Source organism: Eleutherodactylus coqui, chromosome 1 (assembly GCF_035609145.1).
Source record: "Eleutherodactylus coqui strain aEleCoq1 chromosome 1, aEleCoq1.hap1, whole genome shotgun sequence".
Taxonomy (NCBI): domain Eukaryota; kingdom Metazoa; phylum Chordata; class Amphibia; order Anura; family Eleutherodactylidae; genus Eleutherodactylus; species Eleutherodactylus coqui.
In genome coordinates this window covers 51,649,799-51,676,390 of record NC_089837.1, presented here as the reverse complement: position 1 = coordinate 51,676,390, position 26,592 = coordinate 51,649,799, and the positions used below count along the sequence as shown (strand labels likewise).

General features: G+C 48.3%; 1 protein-coding gene across 1 annotated transcript in view; it reads right to left on the bottom strand.

The window, feature by feature from the left end:
• Positions 1-25,956, bottom strand: part of LOC136620879 (cytochrome P450 2C14-like) — a 43,715-nt gene extending 17,759 nt beyond the window's left edge. Inside the window, exons 1-3 of the mRNA XM_066595932.1 lie at positions 25,832-25,956; positions 8,078-8,274; positions 4,815-4,974 (exon numbers count right to left, since the gene is read on the bottom strand). Coding sequence (XP_066452029.1) covers positions 4,815-4,974; positions 8,078-8,274; positions 25,832-25,844 — 370 coding nt within the window. The 5' untranslated portion in view covers positions 25,845-25,956. The remainder of the gene's footprint in view (positions 1-4,814; positions 4,975-8,077; positions 8,275-25,831) is intronic.
• Between the last annotated feature and the right edge of the window lie 636 nt (positions 25,957-26,592).

Below are 26,592 nucleotides of genomic sequence, written 5' to 3'. Positions count from 1 at the left end.
GCAAGCATCAGCAGGCCGTGCTGAAACTACTCAGCTTAGGAGAGAAGAGGCACATGGCCCACGAACTGCTGCAGGGTCTGACAGCAGACCGACCGCTAGCTTTCGCCGCTGAGCCTCCAACCGGGCATGGTTGTGTGTGACAACGGCCGTAACCTGGTGGCGGCTCTGCAGCTCGGCAGCCTCACACATGTACCATGCCTGGCCCACGTCTTTAATTTGGTGGTTCAGCGGTTTCTGAAAAGCTACCCGCACTTGTCATACCTGCTCGGAAAGGTGCGCCGGGTCAGCGCACATTTCTGCAAGTCCAACACGGACGCTGCCACCCTGCGGACCCTGCAACAGCGGTTTAATCTGCCAAAGCACCGACTGCTGTGCGACGTGCCCACACGGTGGAACTCGACGCTCCACATGTTGGCCAGGCTCTATGAGCAGCGTAGAGCTGTAGTAGAATACCAACTCTAACATGGGCGGCGTAGTGGTAGTCAGCCTCCTCAATTCTTTACAGAAGAGTGGGCCTGGTTGGCAGACATCTGCCAGGTCCTTGGAAACTTTGAGGAGTCTACCCAGATGGTGAGCGGCGATGCTGCAATTATTAGCATCACCATTCCTCTGCTATGCCTCTTGAGAAGATCCCTGCAAAGCATAAAGGCAGACGCTTTGCGCTAGGAAATGGAGGTGGGGGAAGGCAGTATGTCGCTGGATAGTCAGAGCACCCTCATGTCTATTTCTCAGCGCGTTGAGGAGGAGGAAGAGGAGGTGGAGGGGGAGGAGACAGCGGGGCCCACTGCTGAGGGTACCCATGCTGCTTGCCTGTCATCCTTTCAGCGTGTATGGCCTGAGGAGGAGGAGGGGGAAGAGGAGGATCCTGAAAGTGATCTTCCTAGTGAGGACAGCCATGTGTTGCGTACAGGTACCCTGGCACACATGGCTGACTTCATGTTAGGATGCCTCTCTCGTGACCCTCGCGTTGCACGCATTCCTGTCACTACGGATTACTGGGTGTACACACTGCTCGACCCATGGTATAAGGAGAACCTTTCCATTCTCATACCCGAAGAGGAAAGGGGTTCGAGAGTGATGCTATACCACAGGACCCTGGCGGACAAACTGATGGTAAAATTCCCATCCGACAGCACTAGTGGCAGAAGGCGCAGTTCCGAGGGTTAGGTGGCAGGGGAGGCGCGGAGATCAGGCAGCATGTACAGCGCAGGCAGGGAAACACTCTACAAGGCCTTTGCCAGCTTTATGGCTCCCCAGCAAGACTGTGTCACCGCTCCCCAGTCAAGGCTGAGTCGGCGGGAGCACTGTAAAAGGATGGTGAGGGAGTACGTAGCCGATCGCACGACCGTCCTCCGTGATGCCTCTGCTCCGTACAACTACTAGGTGTCGAAGCTGGACACGTGGCCTGAACTCGCGCTGTATGCCCTGGAGGTGCTTGCTTGCCCTGCGGCTAGCGTCTTGTCAGAGAGGGTGTTTAGTGCGGCTGGGGGAATCATCACGGGTAAGCGTACCCGCCTGTCAACTGACAGTGCCGACAGCCTTACAATCATAAAGATTAACAAAGCCTGGATTTCCCCAGACTTCTCTTGTCCACCAGCGGACAGCAGCGGTACCTAAACAATACGTAGGCTGCACCCGCGGATGGAAGCATCGTTCTCTATCACCATAAAAAACGGGGACCTTTTAGCTTCATCAATCTGTGTATTATATTCATCCTCCTCCTCCTGCTCCTCCTCCTGAAACCTCACATAATCACGCCGAACGGGCAATTTTTCTTAGGCCCACAAGGCTCAGTCATATGACTTTTGTAAACAATGTTTATACATTTCAATTCTCATTAAAGCGTTGAAACTTGCACCTGAACCAATTTTTATTTTAACTGGGCTGCCTCCAGGTCTAGTTACAAATTAAGCCACAGTAACCAAAGCGATTAATGGGTTTCACCTGCCCTCTTGGTTGGGCATGGGCAATTTTTCTGAGGTACATTAGTACTGTTGGTACACCAATTTTTTTGGGCCCTCGCCTACAGTGTAATCCTAGTAATTTTTATAGGCTTTGCCTGCACTCATGGTACAGCAAGGTGTGTGGGGTTGGCCTACACTTTTGCTGCATAAATGTAACTGGGGCCTTGTCTATACTGCAACTACTGAAATGTGAAAGAGACTGTTATCTCCCTAAACTGCTGCAACGGGAATGTTACTGTGGCCTGTCTTGACTGCTACTACTACTGAAATGGAATTAATACTGTGCTCCTCCTATACTGCTGCTTCGGAATTGTTACTGGGGCCTGTCTTGACTGCTACTATTACTGAAATGGGCGGTTGGGCAGCATGTTATCCAGGAGAAGTGGCAGCGGAGTGTCATGCAGGCAGTGATTGTGCTTTGTTGGAGGTAGTGTGGTGCTTAGCTAAGGTATGCCTTGCTAATGAGGGTTTTTCAGAAGTAAAAATTGTTGGGGGGGGTAGGGGGGAGGCCCACTCTTGACGCTATTGTGGCTTAATAGTGGGACCTTGAGATGCAGCCCAACATGTAGCCCCTCGCCTGCCCTAGCCGTTTCTGTGTCGTTCCCATCACTTTCTTGAATTTCCCAGATTTCACAAATGAAAACCTTAGCGGAGCATATAGGTCCCATACAAAAATGCTAGGGTCGCCCATTGACTTCAATGGGGTTCATTACTCGAAATGAACCCTCGAGCATCGCGGGAAGTTCGACTCGAGTAACGAGCACCCGAGCATTTTGGTGCTCGCTCATCTCTAATGATTACCCTTAGAAGCAGACATCTTATAATTGGTTACAGGCTTTCTTTATTTTTGCTGATGTGTTGCTTGGATGATCCTCCACTTCTATGGCCACCTGCAGATGGGCGGGTCGGATCCGGCGTCGAGAATTCTCGCCGCGGGACCCGACCTGAGCACCTGCAGGCAGGAGCGCATACTCACCCGCGCCCGGCGGCCTCGGCTCTTTCATGCGCAGACCGGAGCCGGCGGCCGGGTGAGTGACGTTTCTGTGCGAGGCTCTGCGAGCCCCGCACAAAAATAGGACATGCCGCGGTTTGTTTGCCGCGCGACATTTTGCGCGGCCAAACCGCGGCCGTCTGCATAGGAGTGCGTATTGTAATGCACTCCTATGCAGGCTTTTAGTGGCGGAAATCCCGCGGGAAATCCCGCCGCGGGATTTCCGCCAGTCTGCAGGCGGCCTAGATCATGTTTTGATTTAGCATATAGACGATTTGTTGGGCTCTCCTGGGTTTCATCAAAAATAGGTGATTTACCCCAATATTAAATGGGATGTAAAGGATGTAAGATTATGGCTGAATTTCGTGCTACCTCTGAGTAATTAGGTGGTTTTTAGGGCATATCCTTGGGGCACCTCACTACCTGGGATGCGAAATCGGAGTCAATGTAAATGGAGAATTGTAGGTACCGACGTGTGTCCATATTGTGTCGGTCTCATCCATATATTGTTGTTTTAGTCAGATATCAGTACAAAATTTTTTGCATCCAGGAAATAGAGAATTTCCTGGGAAAAAAAGGCAAGTCGCCAGTGAGGTTATTAACTGTGTTATCATTGTTAATACTAGGCCCAACTCATTAAAAAAGGCTTTCTGAACGGCTTCTTTGTGCTCGAGTTAAAGGGACTCGGATGTAAAGAGGTGAATAGTTTAATTTCAATTATCTCCTATCTTGATGATACTTCAAAATAAAAAAATGTTAAGGAAATAGATGAGGGCCAAATTGCAGGTCATTTTGATACCCCTTCTTTTAATCAATTTGAGGTTGTCCCCTTTAGGGGGGGGATACCATAGGAGTGCATTACCTCTCAGTGATTTATCATTTATCTTACCCAAGGCAATTTTCTCTGAAGGGTGAGGTTGAACCTGAATAGCTTGTCAGTTTGTCTAATTCTTTGGTTTGCAGTTGAAAGATGGACTCTGCTTGGACATGGCTTTACCCATGGTTTTTTTTTTTCTGTTATGTATTTTCTTGGAGATTTCGCTTCCTTCCTTGAAAGTGGGTAGTTAGAAGAGGATTTTTAAAAGGGGTAATGTATTATTTGGATGACTATTTGTTTGTCCTCCTGATAAAGCTAAATTGTAAAGAAGTCAAAAGGTTTTTATTCAACAATGGAATTTTTTGGTATCTCTCTGGGTTATGAGAACCTGTTTCCCATGCACCAGATTAGAATTCTTGGGTATTATAATTGATAGTTGTACTTTGGAGTTTTGTTTACCGCAAGAAAGATTACAAGTCTGTGTAGGCTGTCCAGCTGCATTCTGCGCAGAAAGAAGGCTATTTAGGCCCCCTGCACACAGGCGGAAATTTTGCGGCGGGATTTCCCGCCGGTGGCCACTGCCATAAGATTGAATTAGATAACGCAATCCTAGGCACATGGCCGTGATTTGTCCGCATGAAAATACACGCAGAAAACAATTGCGGCATGCTCTATTTCCGTGCCGTTCTCGCAGAGGGCCGCAAAGAAATCTCAGGAGTGATGGGCCGGCTCCTCTCTGTGCATGCACCGGCTGGCCGGTAGCCGGCGCATAGAGAATGAAGACGCCGGGAGCGGGTAAGCCGCAGGCCTCTGCAGGGGCACAGGACCGCATCCTGCTCCGAGAATTCTCACAGCGGGATCCGACCCGGCTGTCTTAGTATTTTTATTTTTTTTTCCAGAAGATTTTAGAGCCAGAAAAGGTCTTCACTCTCTCAGGGCTCAGTCAGACGAGCGGAGATCCGCGCGTAAAAAAAAATGCACCGCATTTACATGTACATATACATTTTAATGGGTCGTGGGATTAATATTTGCCTGTTTTTACCATGTCCCTTTGTCTCCTTAAATATCGGTATGTCAGCTCTGTTAGACAGTTCTTCGCCATGGTTGACAAAAGCATCCTTTACTGCATCATATCCATACAGGACCACCACCTTCTTCATCCCTAACTGGACGCTGAACACCGGGCCAAACCGGTTGCTCAGCTGTAAAATAAGATATAATAAAACAGTTATATAATCATCATTATATTGTAGGTCTTACTACCGGTAACTCTCATGAAACACAGTATAGACAGATTTAACAAAGTTTGACCCAATACTGATAACTTACTGCAACAAGTTACCCTATGGCCGCTTGCAGACGGGCGGAAATTCCGCGGCGGGATTCCCCGCAGAATTTCCGCCCCTGGACGCCTGCATAGGATTGCATTACAATACGCAATCCTATGCAGACGGCCGGGGTTTGTCTACGTGAAATCACGCACAGAAAACAAACCGCGTCATGTTCTAATTCTGTGCGGGGCTCGCAGAGCCCCGCCCAGAAGAGTCACTCACCGGCAGCCGACACATGAAAGAGCCGTAGCTGCGGGAGCGGGGGAGTTCCGCACCGCTCTCTGCAGGCGCTCGGGTTGGGATCCGACCTAGCCGTCTGCAGGCAGCCTATAGATGTTGCAAAGTTTATTTCAACTTTTAATGATTTTTTTTAGTGTTCTGATAACTTTGTACCACAGTTTGTTTACCCTTTTAATTGTTTTACATTGGGTTTTATTGTGTAAAGATAATAGCTTTTCAACGGTGTAAGCTAACTTGTCTCAAAAAGCTACAGTCAAGTTAAGCTTTGCTACACCTGTAGCTTAACAGAACAAACTTCTCTCAATACTGGAAACTCCAAGAGTAACTGCTGTTAATGGCTGCAACATCGAATAATCGGGCCCACAGCCGAGGATATAGCATGGTAGATTGCGGCCTTGTCACAGGGCTGCACCATCTCCTCCACTGAGGGTAGCACAGGACCCATCCAAGTTAGGCCACCTGCACACGAGCGTTCCGGATTCCGCTAGCGGATTTTCACGCGCGTATGGTACCTAAATGTGCTTGCGGATAGGTGCGGATGCGTGAAAAATCACGCGCGGATATAAGCGGATGTGTTGCGGAAAAAAACGCGCAGAAAAACCAGCAGACACCCCTTATTGTAAATCCAACCCCTAGAGAACTGCCCATTCCTTGAAAAACAGCTTAAAAACCAACACCTAGACTCCGTTTTGTCCCTCTTGCTTGTGCGAGCACCGTTAAATTATTCTGGCAACATGCTTTCACCCGGTGAGCAGATGTCTTTGTGGACATGGTTGATCCATGTAACTTTTTTCAGGCGCTTCTCCAGCGTGACTTTATTTCAGTCACTGCAAAAAAATTCACAAGAGGAAGGCCGCCTGCACCCGGGAGGAAATCCCGCGGCGGTATTTCCCGCGGGATTTCCGCCGCTGAAAGTCTGCATAGGAGTGCATTACAATACGCACTCCTATGCAGACGGCATGTCCTATTTTTGTGCGGGGCTCGCACTCACCCGGCCGCCGGCTACGGTCTGCGCATGCGCCGGCTGCGCGGCAGCTGGCACATGAAAGAGCCGGGGCCGCCAGGCGCGGGTGAGTACGCGCTCGTCACTGCAGGCTCTCGGGTCGTCTCCCGCGGCGAGAATTCTCGCCGCCGGATCCGACCCGCTCGTCTGCAGGCGGCCGAATTCATTACTACAGATTTTGCATTCTTAGATCCTGCATTGGCAAGAAATACTACCTATCTCCCTCTACAAATTTGCCTGTGAAGCTCTGTGCTGTGTGTTGGGACGCCTCCTACCATGCCTACTTCCTGTAGTCATAGCAACCAGTGACTCCATCCGCAGCTGCACTGCGGATGTACTGCGTGAAAAAACGCACCCATTCACTTGTATTGGAGGCTTCACGAGCAGAATCCAACCCAAATTAGAACAGGTTGCAGATTTTTTCACGCGCGTGAAAAAACGCGATACAAATCCGTCCGTCTGGGGACAACTGCGGATCCTCATAGGAGTATATTGGCTGCGGTCTGGGGCAGATAGGCCGCCTGCAGACGAGCGGGTCGGATCTGGCAGCGAGAATTCTCGCCGCGCGATCCGACCCGAGCGCCTGCAGGGACGAGCGCGTACTCACCCGCGCCTGGCGGCCCCGGCTCTTTCATGTGCCGGCTGCCGCACAGCCGGCGCATGCGCAGACCGGAGCCGGCGGCCGGGTGAGTGCGTGCCCCGCAGAAAATTAGGACATGCCGCGGTTTGTTTGCCGCGCGTGATTTCGCGCGGCCAAACCGCGGCCGTCTGCATAGGAGTGCGTATTTTAATGCACTCCTATGCAAACTTTCAGCGGCGGAAATCCCGCGGGAAATCCCGCGGCGGGATTTCCGCTCGTGTGCAGGCGGCCATAATGTGCCTAAAATAACGCGCTGGAAATTCCGTTCGTGTGCAGGCACCCTTACTGCTGGGGAAGTTTCACGGGGTAATCCAAATGGTGGTTTATCTGAATGTCACTGTTCCTTCCTCTGCGGTGAATCCAGATAGTAGAAAAATAAATAGTCCACACACAGGGAAACATTTAAAGCAAATCCGGGAATGGTCGACAGTGCTCCTTTACTTGAACATATTAGTACAACAGTAGCAGGAACAATGGTGCAAAAACGTGGCATGGTTTGACAGGGAGGACTCATGGGTTGACAGACGAGTCCACGTTATTTGCGGGATTCTTTTCCCGGCCAATTTCTTGCACTCTCCCCAACTCTCTACCTGTCAACACTCACATTTGTCAGATGGGCACTCTCTATGCTGCATGACTGCTCCTCTCTCTCTCTCTCTCTGGCTAGGGGTAACACTGGTATCTCTCGGGTAAAGCATGCCCCGGGTAGGCGGGTGGATACCTTTCAGCTTCTTCTATGCCGGATCACCCAGAGCAGATGGTGTCTGCATGCTCATTCACAGAACATCACTCTCCTGTGCCCTCTCTTACAAGCCTAGAACAGAACTTTCCTTTCAGACACCTTGCAAAACATATATATGAAGCATGAAAACCGCAGCGCCCGGTGAAGGAGCCCTAAGGCTGTAGGGCTACACAACAACTTTCAGTTGTACCATATTGAAATTTCAGACTTTGCAACTTGTGGCTGATCAGGATTTCTCGGTGTGATCCAAACCAGCAAGAAGAAGCCCATTTTAGACGATTCTCTTGGCTCCATACACCTCATTCTATGACAAACAGCAGGATGCCATATTAGCACGCAAGATCCTTACCTGAGTGAATGTTTTGGAAGGGTCCTTGAAGTCAAATATATGCAGGTTCCCAATGATTGGTAGGCAGGGCGGTCCTGGGGGGAAATTATTGTTCTGGTTTTCCTTCCGATTATAAAATACTTTACTCAAAAGCAAGAAAATAACGAGGATGAGAACAAGAGTGATAATGTCTAGACCGATCATCATGTTGGTCGAATCTACATGGAGAAAAAGAAAAGAGGTTATCCATTAAAAAAAAAAAATAGCAACGGCCAGTTTTTCATAAATTACTGCTTTCTAAATACTTCTACCGAGTATGACATCATCAGACTGCATACTGTATGGCATATAGGCAGCAGGTACAGATTCAAACTACACATCACTCATGGCTCTACTGGGCATAACGTCCACTCCAGCCCATTCCAGCTGATAGTACGCACTCATCCTCCTAAAGCCGCTTTCACACGACTAAGAAAAGCGCATAAGATTTGGCTTTACGAAACTCACAAATCTTGCATGAATATGAACCACTTTCTTTTGAATGGTGTCACATGGACTTTTCCTGCTTCGCAGGTCAGGAGATCTGCGGCCAGCCTGGGACACACGTCCGTATTACAGAAGAAAAAACAGGGTCTGTGAAAAGGTCAGACCTTGAGGCTACATTCACATGGGCTAATGCGTTATCGCACTTACCAACATGCGCTTTTCATACCAATGCAAGGTGTTTTTCATTCAAAATTGCCTCGCAGCGCTTCTGTGGATTGCAAGCGTTTCCCATTGATTTCAATGGGTAACATCACATGACATGCGAGTGCAATGCGATGTATTTCAAGGTCCCAATGCGTGAGGTATTCTGAGGGAGCGCCAAAAAATAAAACACACTGCGATGCTCATCCTCACTACATCGCTCATGCTAATAAGTCCATTCACAAAATAGTTAATTTTTGTGTAACGTTTGTGCTTCTCACCTGTGAATAAGCCCTGCCTTCTATTTAGTGGCATTGTAGAGCCATTGCATCATTTACTTACATAAACCTGACCCAACTTACCTACCCCCCTGAAAAAAAACATGTGATCCACCTGATACGGAGCGCTCATAGACACATCACTTCACGGATTGCCGTCACGTGTCGCGCTCCTATGGAACGCACCACTGCGTTCCATTTTACACAGGAGCGACATTCAGTATAGGCACGCCCTGTGACATATTCAGGGAAACGCCGGTAGTGTCTCTGAACATGATGATGACGCGCTCATTAGGGACACGTCATAATGAGGCATCAAAGATGGCGCCCTACACCGGAACGGATTACCTCCTTTTCTCCTCCTCTTTTAAAAACGGTATGGAATTCGTTTAGTCATTATTAGAGATGAGCGAACGTACTCGTCCGAGCTTGATACTCGTTCGAGTATTAGCGTGTTCGAGATGCTCGTTACTAGAGACGAGCACCACGCGATGTTCGAGTTACTTTCACTTTCATCTCTGAAACATTAGCACGCTTTTCTGGCCAATAGAAAGACAGGGAAGGCATTACAACTTCCCCCTGCGACGTTCAAGCCCTATACCACCCCCCTGCAGTGAGTGGCTGGCGAGATCAGGTGTCACCCGAGTATATAAATCGGCCCCTCCCGCGGCTCGCCACAGATGCATTCTGACATAGAGTAGGGAAAGTGCTGTTGGTGCCGGAGCTGCTATAGGGAGAGTGTTAGGAGTATTTTAGGCTTGAAGAACCCCAACGGTCCTTCTTAGGGCCACATCTGACCGTGTGCAGTACTGTTGAGGCTGCTTTTAGCAGTGTTGCACTTTTTTTTTTTTTTTTGCATATCAGGCGTGCAGAGCATTGCGTCCTCAGTCTGCAGTAATTTTACATTGTATAGGGCCAGTACTGGTGAGGCAGGGACAGTGGGGAAAGGTGAAAGAGATATACTGTCTATATAGGAAGTGGGCTTTTTCAAACAAATTTGGGAAACATACTATATTTGGGCTGCCTGTGACCGTCTTCAGTGTACTGCGTGTCTGCTGGGGGTAGTAGTCCTAATTAATACGCAGCTTAGTGTTACAGCAGGCTTGCGCAAAATTGTTTCCTGGCTCTGCGTTGCCCGTTACATCACCGCCGTCATCCCGTCCACAGGGAAACAGTATACATATAAACGCTGCCTACAGTATCTGTCTGCTGTCTCAGCTCAGCCTTTCAAAAAATAGAAGCAAAATACTTAAGGCCTACTGGTGGCGTTTGGCCACTTGACTGCTTCAGCGCTGTGAATTCCACTAGCTGAGTCATACGCACCTATGTCTCACTACAGGCTTGCGCAAAATTCTTTCCTGGCTCTGCTGTGCGTTCCGTAAGCAAAGTCAGCCTCCAACCACAGGCCAATACACGGCACATTTAATTACAGCGTTCTGTTTCTGCACTACTGGTAATACACCATGCTGAGGGGTAGGGGTAGGCCTAGAGGACGTGGGCGCGGAGGCCCAAGTCAGGGTGTGGGTACAGGCCGAGCTCCTGATCCAGGTGTATTGCAGCCGACTGCTGCGGGATTAGGAGAGAGGCACGTTTCTGGCGTTCCCAGATTCATCTCACAATTTAATGGGTCCACGCGGTAGACCTTTATTAGAAAAGGAGCAGTGTGAGCAGGTCCTGTCGTGGATGGCAGAAAGTGCATCCAGCAATCTATCGACCACTCAGAGTTCTACGCCGTCCACTGCTGCAACTCTGAATCCTTTGGCTGCTGCTCCTCCTTCCTCCCAGCCTCCTCACTCCATTACAATGACACATTCTGAGGAGCAGGCAGACTCCCAGGAACTGTTCTCGGGCCCCTGCCCAGAATGGGCAGCAATGGTTCCTATCCCACCGGAGGAGTTTGTCGTGACCGATGCCCAACCTTTGGAAAGTTCCCGGGGTCCGGGGGATGAGGCTGGGGACTTCGGGCAACTGTCTCAAGAGCTTTCAGTGGGTGAGGACGACGACGACGATGAGACACAGTTGTCTATCACTCAGGTAGTAGTAATTGCAGTAAGTCCGAGGGAGGAGCGCACAGAGGATTTGGAGGAAGAGCAGCTGGACGATGAGGTGACTGACCCCACCTGGTTTGCTAAGCCTACTGAGGACAGGTCTTCAGAGGGGGAGGCAAGTGCAGCAGCAGGGCAGGTTGGAAGAGGCAGTGCGGTGGCCAGGGGTAGAGGCAGGGCCAGACCGAATAATCCACCAACTGTTTCCCAAAGCCGCCCCCTTTGCGCCATACCACCCTGCAGAGGCCGAGGTGCTCAAAGGTCTGACAGTTTTTCACTGAGAGTGCAGACGACCGACGAACAGTGGTGTGCAACCTTTGTCGCGCCAAGATCAGCCGGGGAGCCACCACCACCAGCATGTGCAGGCATATGATGGCTAAGCACCCCACAAGGTGTGACGAAGGCCGTTCACCGCCTCCGGTTTGCACCACTGCCTCTCCCCCTGTGCCCCAACCTGCCACTGAGATCCAACCTCCCTCTCAGGACACAGGCACGACCGTCTCCCGGCCTGCACCCACACCCTCACCTCCGCTGTCCTTGGCCCCATCCACCAATGTCTCTCAGCGCACCGTCCAGCCGTCGCTAGTGCAAGTGTTTGAGCGCAAGCGCAAGTATGCTGCCACACACCCGCACGCTCAAGCGTTAAACGTGCACATAGCCAAATTGATCAGCCTGGAGATGCTGATGTATAGACTTGTGGAAACGGAGGCTTTCAAAAACATGATGGTGGCGGCGGCGGCCAGCGCTATTCGGTTCCCAGTCGCCACTACTTTTCCCGATGTGCCGTCCAAGCCCTGCACGACCACATCTCCCGCAACATTGTACGCGCCCTCACCAACGCGGTTACTGCCAAGGTCCACTTAACAACGGACACGTGGACAAGCACAGGCGGGCAGGGCCACTATATCTTCCTGACGGCACATTTGGTGAATTTAGTGGAGGCTGGGACCGAGTCAGAGCCTGGGACCGCTCACGTCCTACCCACACCCAGAATTGCGGGCCCCAGCTCGGTGCTGGTATCTGCGGCGGTGTATGCTTCCTCCACTAAACCACCCTCCTCCACCTACGCAACCTCTGTCTCGCAATCAAGATGTGTCAGCAGCAGCACATCGCCAGCAGTCGGTGTCGCACGGCGTAGCAGCACAGCGGTGGGCAAGCGTCAGCAGGCCGTGCTGAAACTACTCAGCTTAGGAGAGAAGAGGCACACGGCCCACAAACTGCTGCAGGGTCTGACAGAGCAGACCAACCGCTGGCTTTCGCCGCTGAGCCTCCAACCGGGCATGGTCGTGTGTGACAACGGCCATAATGTGGTGGCAGCTCTGCAGCTCAGCAGCCTCACGCACGTGCCATGCCTGGCCCACGTCTTTAATTTGGTGGTTCAGGGCTTTCTGAAAATCTACCCACGCTTGACAGACCTGCTTGGAATGGTGCGCCGGCTCAGAGCACATTTCCGCAAGTCCAAGACGGATGCTGCCACCCTGCAACATCGGTTTAATCTTCCAGTGCACCGACTGCTGTGCGACGTGCCCACACGGTGGAACTCTAGGCTCCACATGTTGGCCAGGCTCTATGAGCAGCATATAGTGGAATACCAACTCCAACATGGGCGGCGTAATGGGAGTCAGCCTCCTCAATTCTTTACAGAAGAGTGGGCCTGGTTGGCAGACATCTGCCAGGTCCTTGGAAACTTTGAGGAGTCTACCCAGATGGTGAGCGGGGATGCTGCAATCATTAGCGTCACCATTCCTCTGCTATGCCTCTTGAGAAGCTCCCTGCAAAGCATAAAGGCAGACGCTTTGTGCTCGGAAACGGAGGCGGGGGGAGACAGTATGTCGCTGGATAGTCAGAGCACCCTCATGTCTATATCTCAGCGCGTTTTGGAGGAGGAGGAGGAGGAGGAGGAGGAGGAGGAGGAGGGGGAGGAGGGGGAAGAGACAGCTTGGCCCACTGCTGAGGGTACCCATGCTGCTTGCCTGTCATCCTTTCAGCGTGTATGGCCTGAGGAGGAGGAGGAGGATCCTGAAAGTGATCTTCCTAGTGAGGACAGCCATGTGTTGCGTACAGGTACCCTGGCACACATGGCTGACTTCATGTTAGGATGCCTTTCTCGTGACCCTCGCGTTACACGCATTCTGGCCACTACGGATTACTGGTTGTACACACTGCTCGACCCACGGTATAAGGAGAACCTTTCCACTCTCATACCCGAAGAGGAAAGGGGTTCGAGAGTGATGCTATACCACAGGACTCTGGCGGACAAACTTATGGTAAAATTCCCATCCGACAGCGCTAGTGGCAGAAGGCGCAGTTCCGAGGGCCAGGTAGCAGGGGAGGCGCGGAGATCAGTCAGTATGTACAGCAAAGGCAGGGGAACACTCTCCAAGGCCTTTGACAGCTTTATGGCTCCCCAGTCAAGGCTGAGTAGACGGGAGCACTGTAAAAGGATGGTGAGGGAGTACGTAGCCGATCGCACGACCGTCCTCCGTGACGCCCCTGCCCCCTACAACTACTGGGTGTCGAAGCTGGACACGTGGCCTGAACTCGCGCTGTATGCACTGAAGGTGCTTGCTTGTCCTGCGGCTAGCGTCTTGTCAGAGAGGGTGTTTAGTGCGGCTGGGGAAATCATCACGGATAAGCGTACCCGCCGGTCAACCGACAGTGCCGACAGGCTTACAATTATAAAGATGAACAAAGCCTGGATTTCCCCAGACTTCTCTTCTCCACCAGCGGACAGCAGCGATACCTAAACAATACGTAGGCTGCACCCGTGGATGGAAGCATCGTTCTCTATAACCATAAAAAACGGGGACCTTTTAGCTTCATCAATCTGTGTATTATATTCATCCTCCTCCTCCTGCTCCTCCTCCTGAAACCTCACGTAATCACGCTGAACGGGCAATTTTTCTTAGGCCCATAAGGCTCAGTCATATGACTTTTGTAAACAATGTTTATACGTTTCAATTCTCAATTCAATACAGCGGTGAAACTTGCACCTGAACCAATTTTTATTTTAACTGGGCCGCCTACAGGCCTAGTTACAGATTAAGCCACATTAACCAAAGCGATTAATGGGTTTCACCTGCCCTCTTGGTTGGGCATGGGCAATTTTTCTGAAGTACATTTGTACTGTTGGTACACCAATTTTTTGGGGCCCTCGCCTACATTGTAATCCTAGTAATTTTTAGCCCACCTGCATTAAATATCTGACGTTACCTCAGCTGTGCTGGGCACTGCAATGGGATATATTTATGTACCGCCGGTGGGTTCCAGGGAGCCACCGATGCTGTCGGTCCACACGGAGTTGTAACTGCATGTGTCCTTCTAAAGAACCCCAGTCTGACTGGGGCATGCAGTGTGGGCCGTAGACCACCTGCATTTAATCGGACGTTACCTCAGCTGTGATGGGCAATGCAATGGGATATATTTATGTACCGCCGGTGGCTTCCTGGGCCCCACCCATGCTGTCGGTCCACACGGAGTTGTAACTACATGTGTCCACTTCTAAAGAACCCCAGTCTGACTGGGGCATGCAGGGTGGGCCGAAGCCCACCTGCATTAAACCTGACGTTACCTCAGCTGTGATGGGCACTGCAATGGGATTTATTTATGTACCGCCGGTCGGTTCCAGGGAGCCACCCATGCTGTGGGTGCACACAGAATTCCCATTGCGGAGTTGTACCTGCCTGTGACTATTTATAAAAAACCCCGGTCTGACTGGGGCATGCAGACACCTTGACAGAATGAATAGTGTGTGGCACATGGGTTCCCCATTGCTATGTCCACGTGTGCAGCTCCTGATGGAGGTGGCACAGGATTGGATTTCTCATTGCTTCTGTACAGCATTATGGGCTATCGCCCCGCCCCTTTTAAAGAGGGTCGCTGCCTGGCCGTGCCAACCCTCTGCAGTGTGTGCCTGCGGTTCCTCCTCATGGCAGACGTACTTATAAATAGACATGAGGGTGGTGTGGCTATGAGGCCAGCGTGTGGCATGAGGGCAGCTGAAGGCTGTGCAGGGACACTTTGGTGTGCGCTGTGGACACTGGGTCGTGCTGGGGGGTTGGGCAGCATGTTACCCAGGAGAAGTGGCAGCGGAGTGTCATGCAGGCAGTGATTGTGCTTTGTTGGAGGTAGTGTGGTGCTTAGCTAAGGTATGCCTTGCTAATGAGGGTTTTTCAGAAGTAAAAGTTGTTGGGGGGGGGGGCACTCTTGCCGCTATTGTGGCTTAATAGTGGGACCTGGGAACTTGAGATGCAGCCCAACATGTAGCCCCTCGCCTGCCCTATCCGTTGCTGTGTCGTTCCCATCACTTTCTTGAATTGCCCAGATTTTCACAAATGAAAACCTTAGCGAGTATCGGCGATATACAAAAATGCTCGAGTCGCCCATTGACTTCAATGGGGTTCGTTATTCGAAATGAACCCTCGAGCATCGCGAAAATTTTGTCTCTAGTAACGAGCACCCAAGCATTTTGGTGTTCGCTCATCTCTAGTCATTATCCATTAGATATATATGGTGTCAAGGTCTGTCTATTTTATGCTTGACAAAGGCGCTACATCGTGCCGAAACGCGTTGCATAACCTTGATTAGTGTTATTTATGTTTTTTTTGTGTACTAAGAGTGTTATCACTCTTTTCTTTATGAAATAAAACCTCTTCAATTGAGTTTGAGGTTTTTTTGCTTCTTCAACTGGGGATATTTCACTAAGTAGCGCAGTTGCAACTTTATTCCACTTTTGCATATCTTTGTACACCCGACCTTTTTATAAGGAACTGGTCTTTTAGTTTGCTCTGCAGCTCTCCTCCTCTTTGGATCTTGAAAATCCTTGGACAAAGATTATTTTATTACGGGCTTTCCTGGACTTGGGGTGCGGACGTTGTCAACCAAGTGGTGACTCTTCAAGCACCGGGTGAGTCCATTGCTGTTATTGTTTTTTATTTTATTTTCATTTTTTCGACCATGATTTTTAATTGCTTTTTATGTGTATGGTGCTCTCCTTGACTGACTTTTCTTCCCTGAAAAAAACAGCAATTGTCACGTTTGTAAAACTCCAAACTATAAAGGATTGTTATTTTTTCTACACAGTAAATGATGTAAAAAAAATAAATGAATGACTTAATAAAAAGAAAGTGATCAGAAAGTCGATTGGACCTCAAAATATAAATAAAAACTACAGCTCTCTCAGTTGTTATTTTGTTCCTGATAGGGATTGAGGCGCGGGTTGGGCATTTTAAGATAGAAGCTGCAGCCTTTGAATACCTTGATTGCTCCTCATACTCTCCTCTGTTGTTCCCTCCCGCCCGCCGCCAAATCTTTGCTCCCGAGCAGGCAGGTATTCGCTTAGGGCAATGCTCGATCGAGTAATTGCCCTTAGCGAGTATGCTCGCTCATCTCTACTGCTGAGTAATGTTAACATGTTATTTTTACTGCATAGGGAACACCATATAAAATGTAACTCCCCCCCCCCCCCCCCCCCCAAAAAAAAAAATAAAAATACAAGAATTTTTGTGTCAGCTTCTCAGTACATTACATGCTACTAGAGATGAGCGAACGTACTCGTCCGAGCTTGATGCTCGGGCGAATATTAGGGTGTTCGGGATGTTCGTTATTCGTAACGAACACCACACGATGTTCGGATGTTCGTCTATATGCGCTCAATGGGGCCGGCGGCAGCAGCGCCAACCCCATTGAGAACATATAGAAGACAAATCCTTCTTCTCTGCCACAGCTGTAACAGCTGTGACAGAGAAGAACGATGTTTGCCCATTGAATTCAATGGAACCGGCAATACAGCCGACTCCACTGAATGCAATGGGCTGCCGGCGATCGCGGGATGAATTGTCGGAAAGGGGTTAAATATATAAGCCCTTTCCTGCAATTCATCCAGAAATGTGTAAAAATAAAAAATATATATATACTCACCTGGTGCCGGCAGATGGAGTTCAGCGCGGCAGGCTGCAGTTCTCCTGAACTGCTCTGAACAGCTGTGAGTAGTATTCAGCAGCCGGGGATTTAAAATCCCCGCCTGCTGAATAAGATGCCTCTGAATGGTCACAGCCTGACCAATCAGAGGCCAGCCCTCACTCACACCCATTCATGAATTCATGAATGGGTGAGTGAGGGCTGCCTCTGATTGGCTCAGGGGCAGGAGAGCTGCCCCTGAGCCAATCAGAGGCAGCCCTCACTCACCCATTCATGAATTCATGAATGGGTGTGAGTGAGGGCTGGCCTCTGATTGGTCAGGCTGTGACCATTCAGAGGCATCTTATTCAGCAGGCGGGGATTTTAAATCCCCGGCTGCTGAATATTACTCACAGCTGTTCAGAGCAGTTCAGGAGAACTGCAGCCTGCCGCGCTGAACTCCATCTGCCGGCACCAGGTGAGTATATATATATTTTTTATTTTTACACATTTCTGGATGAATTGCAGGAAAGGGCTTATATATTTAACCCCTTTCCGACAATTCATCCCGCGATCGCCGGCAGCCCATTGCATTCAGTGGAGTCGGCTGTATTGACGGCTCCATTGAATTCAATGGGCTAACATCGTTCTTCTCTGGCACAGCTGTTACAGCTGTGGCAGAGGAGAACTTGCTGTGTCGTTCCCATCATTTTCTTGAATTGCCAAGATTTTCACACATGAAAACCTTAGCGAGCATCGGCGAAATACAAAAATGTTCCGGTCGCCCATTGACTTCAATGGGGTTCGTTATTCGAAACGAACACCCGAACATCGCGGGAAGTTCGTTTCGAATAACGCGAACCCGAACATTTTGGTGTTCGCTCATCTTTACATGCTACCATTAAAAAAACATAAAAACATAACGCGTCCCACAAAAATAACTTACTCAACACGGTTATGACAAAGTACTTTAAAAAGTTATACCTCCTGGAAGGATTCAAAAGCAACAATGAAGAAAAACCAAAGACTGTCTGAGATGGGAAAGGGTTAAAGGATAATTGGAACAAACTCACTGCTTGTTGTCCCGGTATCTCAGCCTAGTGACATCTATTCCATTTGTTGTGATTTTGGGTGGTAAAAAGTGAAATCCCCGTTTTCTTCTCTCCCCTGCTCTGTCCTGTTTTCACCCTGCATGCCCCCTCAGTCCTGTCAGCTGCTCCTGCTTTATTCTGGATTAACTGCTTCCTCCTGTTAGTGTGAACTAAACTGCAGCTGAATAAGCCAAAAAAGAAATATGGGCTCACCTACCAGCAGTATCTTCCAATGTTGCAGGGAAATCTGAGTTTCAACAGGAGCTCCGTCCTCAAACAGCCGACAGCAGACGGCTAAATTCCATATAAAGAGAAATAGAAGTGGAGGGGAGCTGCTACCGTTAAAAAAATGTCATTCTTTATTGAGTAAAAAGCATACAGCTCTCAGGTCCGCGCTGAACGCGTTTCGGCTACAGTAGCCTTTGCCAACAGCTATGAGGTATGAGATACACAAGACACTTATAGACTTAATACAAATTAAAATCAAAGAAGCAATACCTGTGCGTGCTAGCTTGTCAGGAGGAGAGATGGCTGAGGAATGGTGTGGAGGGTGTGTTCAGGAGTTAATTGTACCACATGTTGTAACCAGCATGCAGAGATTTGTTACAAAAAGGTTTAAGGGTGCATTCACACAAACGTATATCGGCTTGGTTTTCACGCCGAGACGATATACGTAGTCCTCATCTGCGGGGGGAGGGAGGAGGATGGAAGAGCCATGATCAGGAACTGAGCTCCTGTCCCTTCTCTGCCTCCTCTCCACCCGTCTGCACTGTTTGCAATGAGGAGAGGTGGGAAGTGGGCGGGGCTAATTCATGGAACTTAGCCCCGTCCCGCCTCCTTTCATTGCAAATTGTGCAGAGGGGCGGAGAGGGGGTAGAGAGGAGGCAGAGAGGGGGCGGGAACTCAGTTCCTGCTCCTGGCTCTTCCATCCCCCCACCCCCCCCCCCCCGCAGATGAAGACAATGTATATCGGCTCGGCGTGAAAACCGAGCCGATATACGTTTCTGTGAGTCCAGCCTAAAACAGACAGACAGAGGAACAAGTATATATGTTTTTAAGGGTTTTAAGGGGAAAGGAATCTGGAAGGCAAAAATTCCAATAAAGTAAAATTCATGAGAAGGGAGAGAAAAAAACAAAAACTTTTTTCTGATTACCTACTCTTAGATCTTATAGATATATAGTTACATAGATTGTCTCTGCATAGTAATAAAACGATTGCAGGATATTTGAGTTCACCAAAATATACAAAACAGAAGTCAAGAAAAAAAAACATTTATTTCTTTTTCTATATAAATATATACTCCTAGATCTCATAAGCATATAACTACATCAATTGTCTCTGCATAGCAGTAGATAGATTGCAAGGTATAGGAGTTCACCAAAATATACAAAGCAGAAGTTGAAAGTTTGAAAAAAATGTATATATTTTGATTTAATAAACACAGAATAGATCCGTTCTATAATTCATACCAAACAGAAATCTAGTACTTAGTTCCAAGATCCAATAAGCTTCCCTGCGGAGAATATCCTTCATTTCTACTTTTTGCTTCCTATTTTTCCAAACTCTGTCTATACCCAAACATGAGAAATTTTTTGTCTCACCACCATGTTTTAGGCGGCATTCACACGAACGTATATCAGCTCGGTTTTCACGCCGAGCCGATATACATCGTCCTCATCTGCAGGGGAAGAGGATGGAAGAGCCAGGAGCAGGAACTCTTGACTTGTTTTGTATATTTTGGTGAACTCCTATACCTTGCAATCTATCTACTGCTATGCAGAGACAATTGATGTAGTTATATGCTTATGAGATCTAGGAGTATATATTTATATAGAAAAGAAAAAAAAAATGTTTTTCTTGACTTCTTCTGTTTTGTATCTTTTGGTGAACTCATACATCCTTCAATCGTTTTATTACTATGCAGAGACAATTTATGTAACTATATATCTGTGAGATCTAAGAGTATGCATTCAGAAAAGTTTTTTTTTTCTCTCCCTCCTTATGAATTTTACTTTATTGGAATTTTTGCCTTCCAGATTCCTTTCCCCTTAAAATCCTCACTTATTTATCATTGTACAGATGTATTTAATTACCATTTTCCAAATATCTACATATATACTTGTTCCCCTGTCTGTCTGTTTTAAACCTTTTTGTAACAAATCTCTGCATGCTGGTTATAACATGTGGTGCAATTAAGTCCTGAACACACCCTCCACACCATTCGTCAGCCATTTCTTCTCCTGATGAGCTAGCACACACAAGTATTGCTTCTTCGATTTTAATTTGTATTTTGCCTATAAATGTCTTGTGTATCTCATACCTCATAGCTGTTGACAGCGGACCTGTGAGCTGTATGCTTTTTACTCAAAGAATGAAATTTTTTTAACGGTAGCAGCTCCTCTCCACTTCAATTTTTCTAAACTGCAGCTGGTTAAGTGGTTTTGGATGTTGTTGTTGATATGCTGCAGGATACCATACTGCATGAGCTGCCTTTAAAAAAAAAGTCAAAAAATTGCATATGGTTTTTAATGTAGTTACAGTAAAAAAAATGCAGTCTCATCAAAAATCATGTTATGGGTGCCTTCAGACAACCATATATTGGCCGAGTGCCAATATACGGCATCCCTCTCTGCAGGGGGAGGAGGCTGGAAGAGTCGGAAGCAGTACACTGACCTCCCGCCCCCTCTCCACCCCTCATCAATATTTGCAATGGGAGGGGTTGGGGCAGGGCGGAGCTATGTTCCAGAATTTAGCCCCGCCTCTCCCATTGCAAATAGTGGAGGAGGGCGGAGAGGGAGCTCAGTGTACTGCTCCCTGCTCTTCCAGCCTCCTCCCTCTGCAGAGAGGGACGCGGTGTATCGGCACCCGGCCAATATACGGTTGTCTGAAGGCGCCCTAAAACCACAAGTACATTTTCAATTTTTTTTCCTCTCTGTATATAAACAGGGTTAACCTTCCTTCACTCAGAGAGGAGCTTGCCAGAGGCTGGTGACTAGAGATGAGCGAGCATACTCGTCCGAGCTTGATGCTCGCTCGAGTATTAGGGTACTCGAGATGCTCGTTACTCGAGACGAGCACCACGCGGTACTCGAGACAATTCCATTTCCTTCCTTGCATGTTTTGTGCCATTTTCTGCCCAATAGACATGCAGGGAAGGCATTACTACTTCCTCCTGTGACGTACCTGCCCTATCCCACCCCCCTGCAGTGAGTGACTGGCGAGATCAAGTTACCGCTGAGTATATAAAGCAGTCCCGCCCGCTGCTCGCGTCAGACACATGCTGGCAGAGATTAGGGAGAGTGCTGCTGCTGTTATAGGGAGAGTGTTAGCGTCTTCAAGAACCCCGACGGTTCTTCTTAGGGCCACATCTGACCGTGTGCATTACTGTTGTGGCTGCTGGGAGCAGTTTTGCACAATTTTTTTTGTTTTCATCTTGGGCTCTGCAGATTATTGCGTTCTCAGTCTGCAGCCAATTATACAGAGTATAGGGGCAGTACTGGTGAGGCAGGGACAGTGCTATTGTAGAATCCTGTCAACAATTACCCCAACTGTCCTTCTTAGGGCTACCTCTGACCCTGTGCATTAATGTGGTGGCAGCTGGGAGCAGTTTTGCACATTTTTTTTTTATCTTGGGCTCAGCAGACTATTGCGTTCTCAGCCTGCAGCCAATTATACAGAGTATAGGGGCAGTACTGGTCAGGCAGGGACAGTAGTAGTGTAGAAACCTGTCAACAATTACCCCAACGGTCCTTCTTAGGGCTACCTCTGACCGTGTGCATTACTGTTGTGGCAGCTCGGAGCAGTTTTGCACTTTTTTTTTTTTATCTAGGGCTGTGCAGACTATTGCGTTCTCAGTCTACAGCCAATTATACAGAGTATAGGGATAGTGGTAGTGTAGAATCCTGTCAACAAGTACTCCAAAAAATGTTACAGGGGTCTGCCTATGCTTCTGCTACATTAATGTTTCAGGGGTCTGCTTATACTGCTGCTACATAAATGTTAGCGGGGTCTGCCTATACTGCTACAGAAACATTACTGGGGTCTGCCTATACTGTTACTATAGAAATGTTACTCGGCTCTGTTTATACTGTCACAACAGAAATGTTACTGGGGTCTGTCTATACTGTTAATACTAAAATGCTACAAATACTGGGCTCTGCTTATACTGCTGCTACTGGGGTCTGCATGTACTGCTGCTACATAAATGTTTCAGGGGGCTGCTTATACTGCTGCTACATAAATGTTACAGGGGTCTGCCTATACTGCTGCTACTGAAACGTTACTGGAGTCTGCCTATACGGTTACTACAGAAATGTTACTCGGCTCTGTCTATACTGTTACAACAGAAATGTTACTGGGGTCTATCTATACTTCTGCTAATGAAATGTTACTGGGGTCTCCCTAGACTTCTGCAACATAACTGTTACTGGGGTCAGCTTATACCTTTGCTATAGGAATATTACAGGGGTCTGTGTATACTTTTGGGTGCACTAAGTCTTCCCATCGCGGTGTTCTACCTATATGGCCTGAAAAAAAAAAAAAAACAGACTGACTCGGGCTTGGTGTGTGGGCCGCAGCCAACATGTATTTCCTCTCACGCAACCTCAGCTATCCGTGGCACTGCAATGGGATTTCTTTCTGTACCGTCTGTGGGTTCCTGCTAGCCACCCATGCTGTGGGTGCACACAGACTTGCCATAGTAGCGTTGTACCTGTCTGTCCCCAAAACACTGACAGAGTCGGGTAGGGTGCAGAGTGCAGATGGTTTACCCCTTGCGTTGTCGATGGGGTATCCGAAACCCAAACAGAATGAGTAGTGTGTGGATACATGGAGTCCCCATTGCTATGTCACTCGCAGCACCTTGGGCCACACAAGGCGTTTGCTGGGACAGAGGCTGACCAAGGGCCCGCTCACATACTTCCCACACAGAGTATTGCTGCATTGTGGAGATGTGTAGAAGTGCTGGGCTGGTAGCGGATTCCCCTTTATGCCCACGTTTGCAGCTCCTGACGGAGGTGGCACAGGATTGGAATGAAGATCGAACGTCAATCTATTAGCCCACAATGCTGTTGAGAATTGATATCACCCAACCCCCCCCCCCTTCGAAGAGGGTCGCTGCTTGGCCCTGCCAACCCTCTGCTATGTGTGCCTCCTCATGGCAGACGCACTTATAAATAGACATGAGGCCAGCGTGTGGCATGAGGGCAGCTGAAGGCTGCGCGGGGGCACTTTTGTGTGCGCTGCGGATGCAGGGTCGTGCGGGGGGGGGGGGGGGGCAGCATGTAACTCAGAAGAAAAGGCACTGTGTGTCCCGCAGGCAGTGATTGTGCTTGGCTGGAGGTAGTGTGGTGCTAATGAGACTTTGTCCGAAGTAAAAATTGTTAGGGGGGGGGGGGCACTCTTGCCGCTATTGTGGCTTAATAGTGGGACCTGCGAACTTGAGATGCAGCCCTGCATGTTGCCCCTCGCCTGCCCTATCCGTTTCTGTGTCGTTTCCATCACTTTTGTAGGTTTTCAGATTTGCACAAATGAAAACCTTAGCGAGCATCGGCGATATACAAAAATGCTTGGGTCGCCCATTGACTTCAATGGGGTCTGTTACTCGAAACGAACCCTCGAGCATCGCGGAAGGCTCGACTCGAGCAACGAGCACCCGAGCATTTTGGTGCTCGCTCATCTCTACTGGTCTTTATCTGCAATGCACTGGAGTAAGATGTCTCTTAGCCCATTAGAGACCGCAATACACCTTTTACTGACCTCACTAATGGCCTTAAGGGCGCATTCAGACGACCATATATCGGCCGGGTTTTCATGCCCAGTCGATATACGGTGTCCCTCTCTGCAGGGGGAGGAGGCTGGAAGAGCCGGGAGCAGTGCATTGAGCTCCTGCCCTCTTTCTGCCCTTAGGCTGTATCCGCATGGGCGTTTTTGTCGCGATGTGACATGGCTACAAATCACATGTATGTAGAGCCCATGCTTTCCTATGTTTTGTAGTCTGCACAAATCTCACACAAATAGGATTAAATACATGAGCGATTTTCAAAAAACACAGCATGTCCTATATTTGGGCCAGCAAAAACATTGCATGGCGTGCGAGGTGCACGTGAATGTGATGCGAGGTTTTGTTTGAAACCAAAATTGCCGCGCATTCGCAAAGAAATCGCACATATACACAATATTGGTCCAATTTGCATGTTGCACTCGGCTGTGTAAAATTAGCCTTAATAAAATAAAAACATGTAAAAAAAAGTCAGTGTAAAAAGTAGCCTAAGGGCTCAGTGAGACGGGCGTTTTTTCATATGCGATTATTTGAGTGTAAAAAAAGATCGCACTTCTCACGTAAAAAAAAATGCATGACCACGTCCATTGCCACCCATATGTTCTATCTTTTGTAGATACGAATTTGTATGCGCATGTCAAAATTCGACATGTGACCACTGCCATTGAAAAGCATTGGTTTTATATAAATGCGAATCGCAAACACAAAAAAACATGCACAGTAAAAAACACCCGTCTGACTGAGCCCTGAAGGTCATCAAAATAAAAGAGAGGGCCGTGAAACACAACATGGGTAGAATCGCTAAAAAGTGTCTGGTCCTTCAGAACTGAAACACTCTGGTCTTTAAAGGGTTAAAGTAGAGAAGGGAATCAAAGTACACCAAAAGAGAGGTGTCAAAAAATGCCCTGATGATAAATCCTTGTGAAGCTGATTATTATCACCCACCAAACCAGTCGGATCACATCTGTTAGTGCTAGCCTGCGACCTGCAGAAATATCAGACCAGATAAATTATATGGGGGGAGGGGTGGGGGGGGGGGGTTCAGACTTCTCTATAGGTTGAAAAAAACATGCACGACAAAGTGTGAAGCAAAAATAAATAAATAAATACATTTCAAGGTTTTTTTTTTTGTTTTTTTTTTAAGTGATAGAAAAAAAAACTAGATAAAAGTGAGTAAGGCCGCATGCACATGGCACAACCAGATTCTGCATGCCGAATCACGCAGCGGAATACAACCATGGCAGCAATGGCGTCCGCATGTACCTGCTGTTCTTGTTCTTCGTCTGTACTGCGGATGGTCCGCACGGCTTGCCGTCAGACATGCACATTGCTAATTTTTTATTTTTAAACTCCTGCTCTTACTTCCATGTAAGCCGTCCGTGCGGACACCGCAGGGAAATGGAACATGCTGCAATTTTTTTATTTTTAACCCGCGAGCGGAAACCACAATTGGTTTCTGCTCGTGTGCAATAAGAATCACTTCTCCATAGCATGATGGGCAGTATTTGCTGCGGAATCTGGAGGTGTTCACCCGCTCCGGATTCCGCAATTCAAATTCCCCCGTGTGCATTCAGCCTCAAGGACGTTGCCTGCCAAGCAGTCCTTTTTCACCTCTGATGACTGCCAACATTTCACAGGACTGACAGAAATCCAAAATGCCGAGACGATCTATTGTCACTCCTGTTTCCCCCATAGATTGTCAGCTCTTGTGAGCAGTTCCCTCGCCCCTCCTGTACATGTACCTGCTGACTCGTAAAGCGCTGTGGAATACGTTGGCGCTATGTAAGATTATCAATTATAAGAGGCTGTGAAAGGATAAGTTTATATCATCTCACTGTTCCTGATTAGTACAAATGTGAATCCCGGGTTCTGGTTAATGGTTGACGACAGAAGACTCTGAGCCAGCTCTCAGGAGGACGTAGAGTCCAGGGAGGGAAGTGAAAAGTTCCAAAATCCAAAGTTTAAAAATATGAAAACTTTAAACTTTCTTAAATACCTGGAAGAAGCATCGAAGACTGCGCTGACTGGATTCAGATGCAAACACAATCCTTAGTGGCAGCAGATTTACTGAGCAGACTTGTGTTATGTATGGAATGTGAAAACCTCCCACTTTACAGACGGATCCTCCTATGGGAAGCAGAGGCAGCACACATGCCTTATAGCATATATACCCAGGCCAAACATTGTAAATCTGTTAAACTACAAGAATTCAGCAAAACAACAATCGTAAAAAACCAATCCCTCCCCTTGAAGTTGTTGAATGGAATAAAACTTCCCCTGCATGATTGTAAGTAAGTGATTCCAATATCAGAGCAAAAGGATCATTCATTGCAGAAAACTAACCCTTGAAGGGAGGCTCTAGTACCCTGTTGTACCACATCTAGCTTGGATACAAGATGTGATACAGGTGGGCATGGAGGCTCTAGTACCCTGTTGTACCACATCTAGCTTGGATACAAGATGTGATGCGGGTAGGCATGGAGGCTCTAGTACCCTGTTGTACCACCTCTAGCTTGGATACAAGATGTGATACAGGTGGGCATGGAGGCTCTAGTTTCCTGCTGTAATGCCTCTAGCTTGGATACAGGATGTGATACAGCTGGCATGGAAGCATACAGGCTCTGTGCAGCATATCACTCTGAATTTGCTATAACTTAGCCTCTATATCATGCAAACCTGTAGTGTGTGCAAGTTGGCATCCCAGATTGTCGCACACATTTTCTATTGGTGATAAATCTGGCGACTGCGCAGGACACA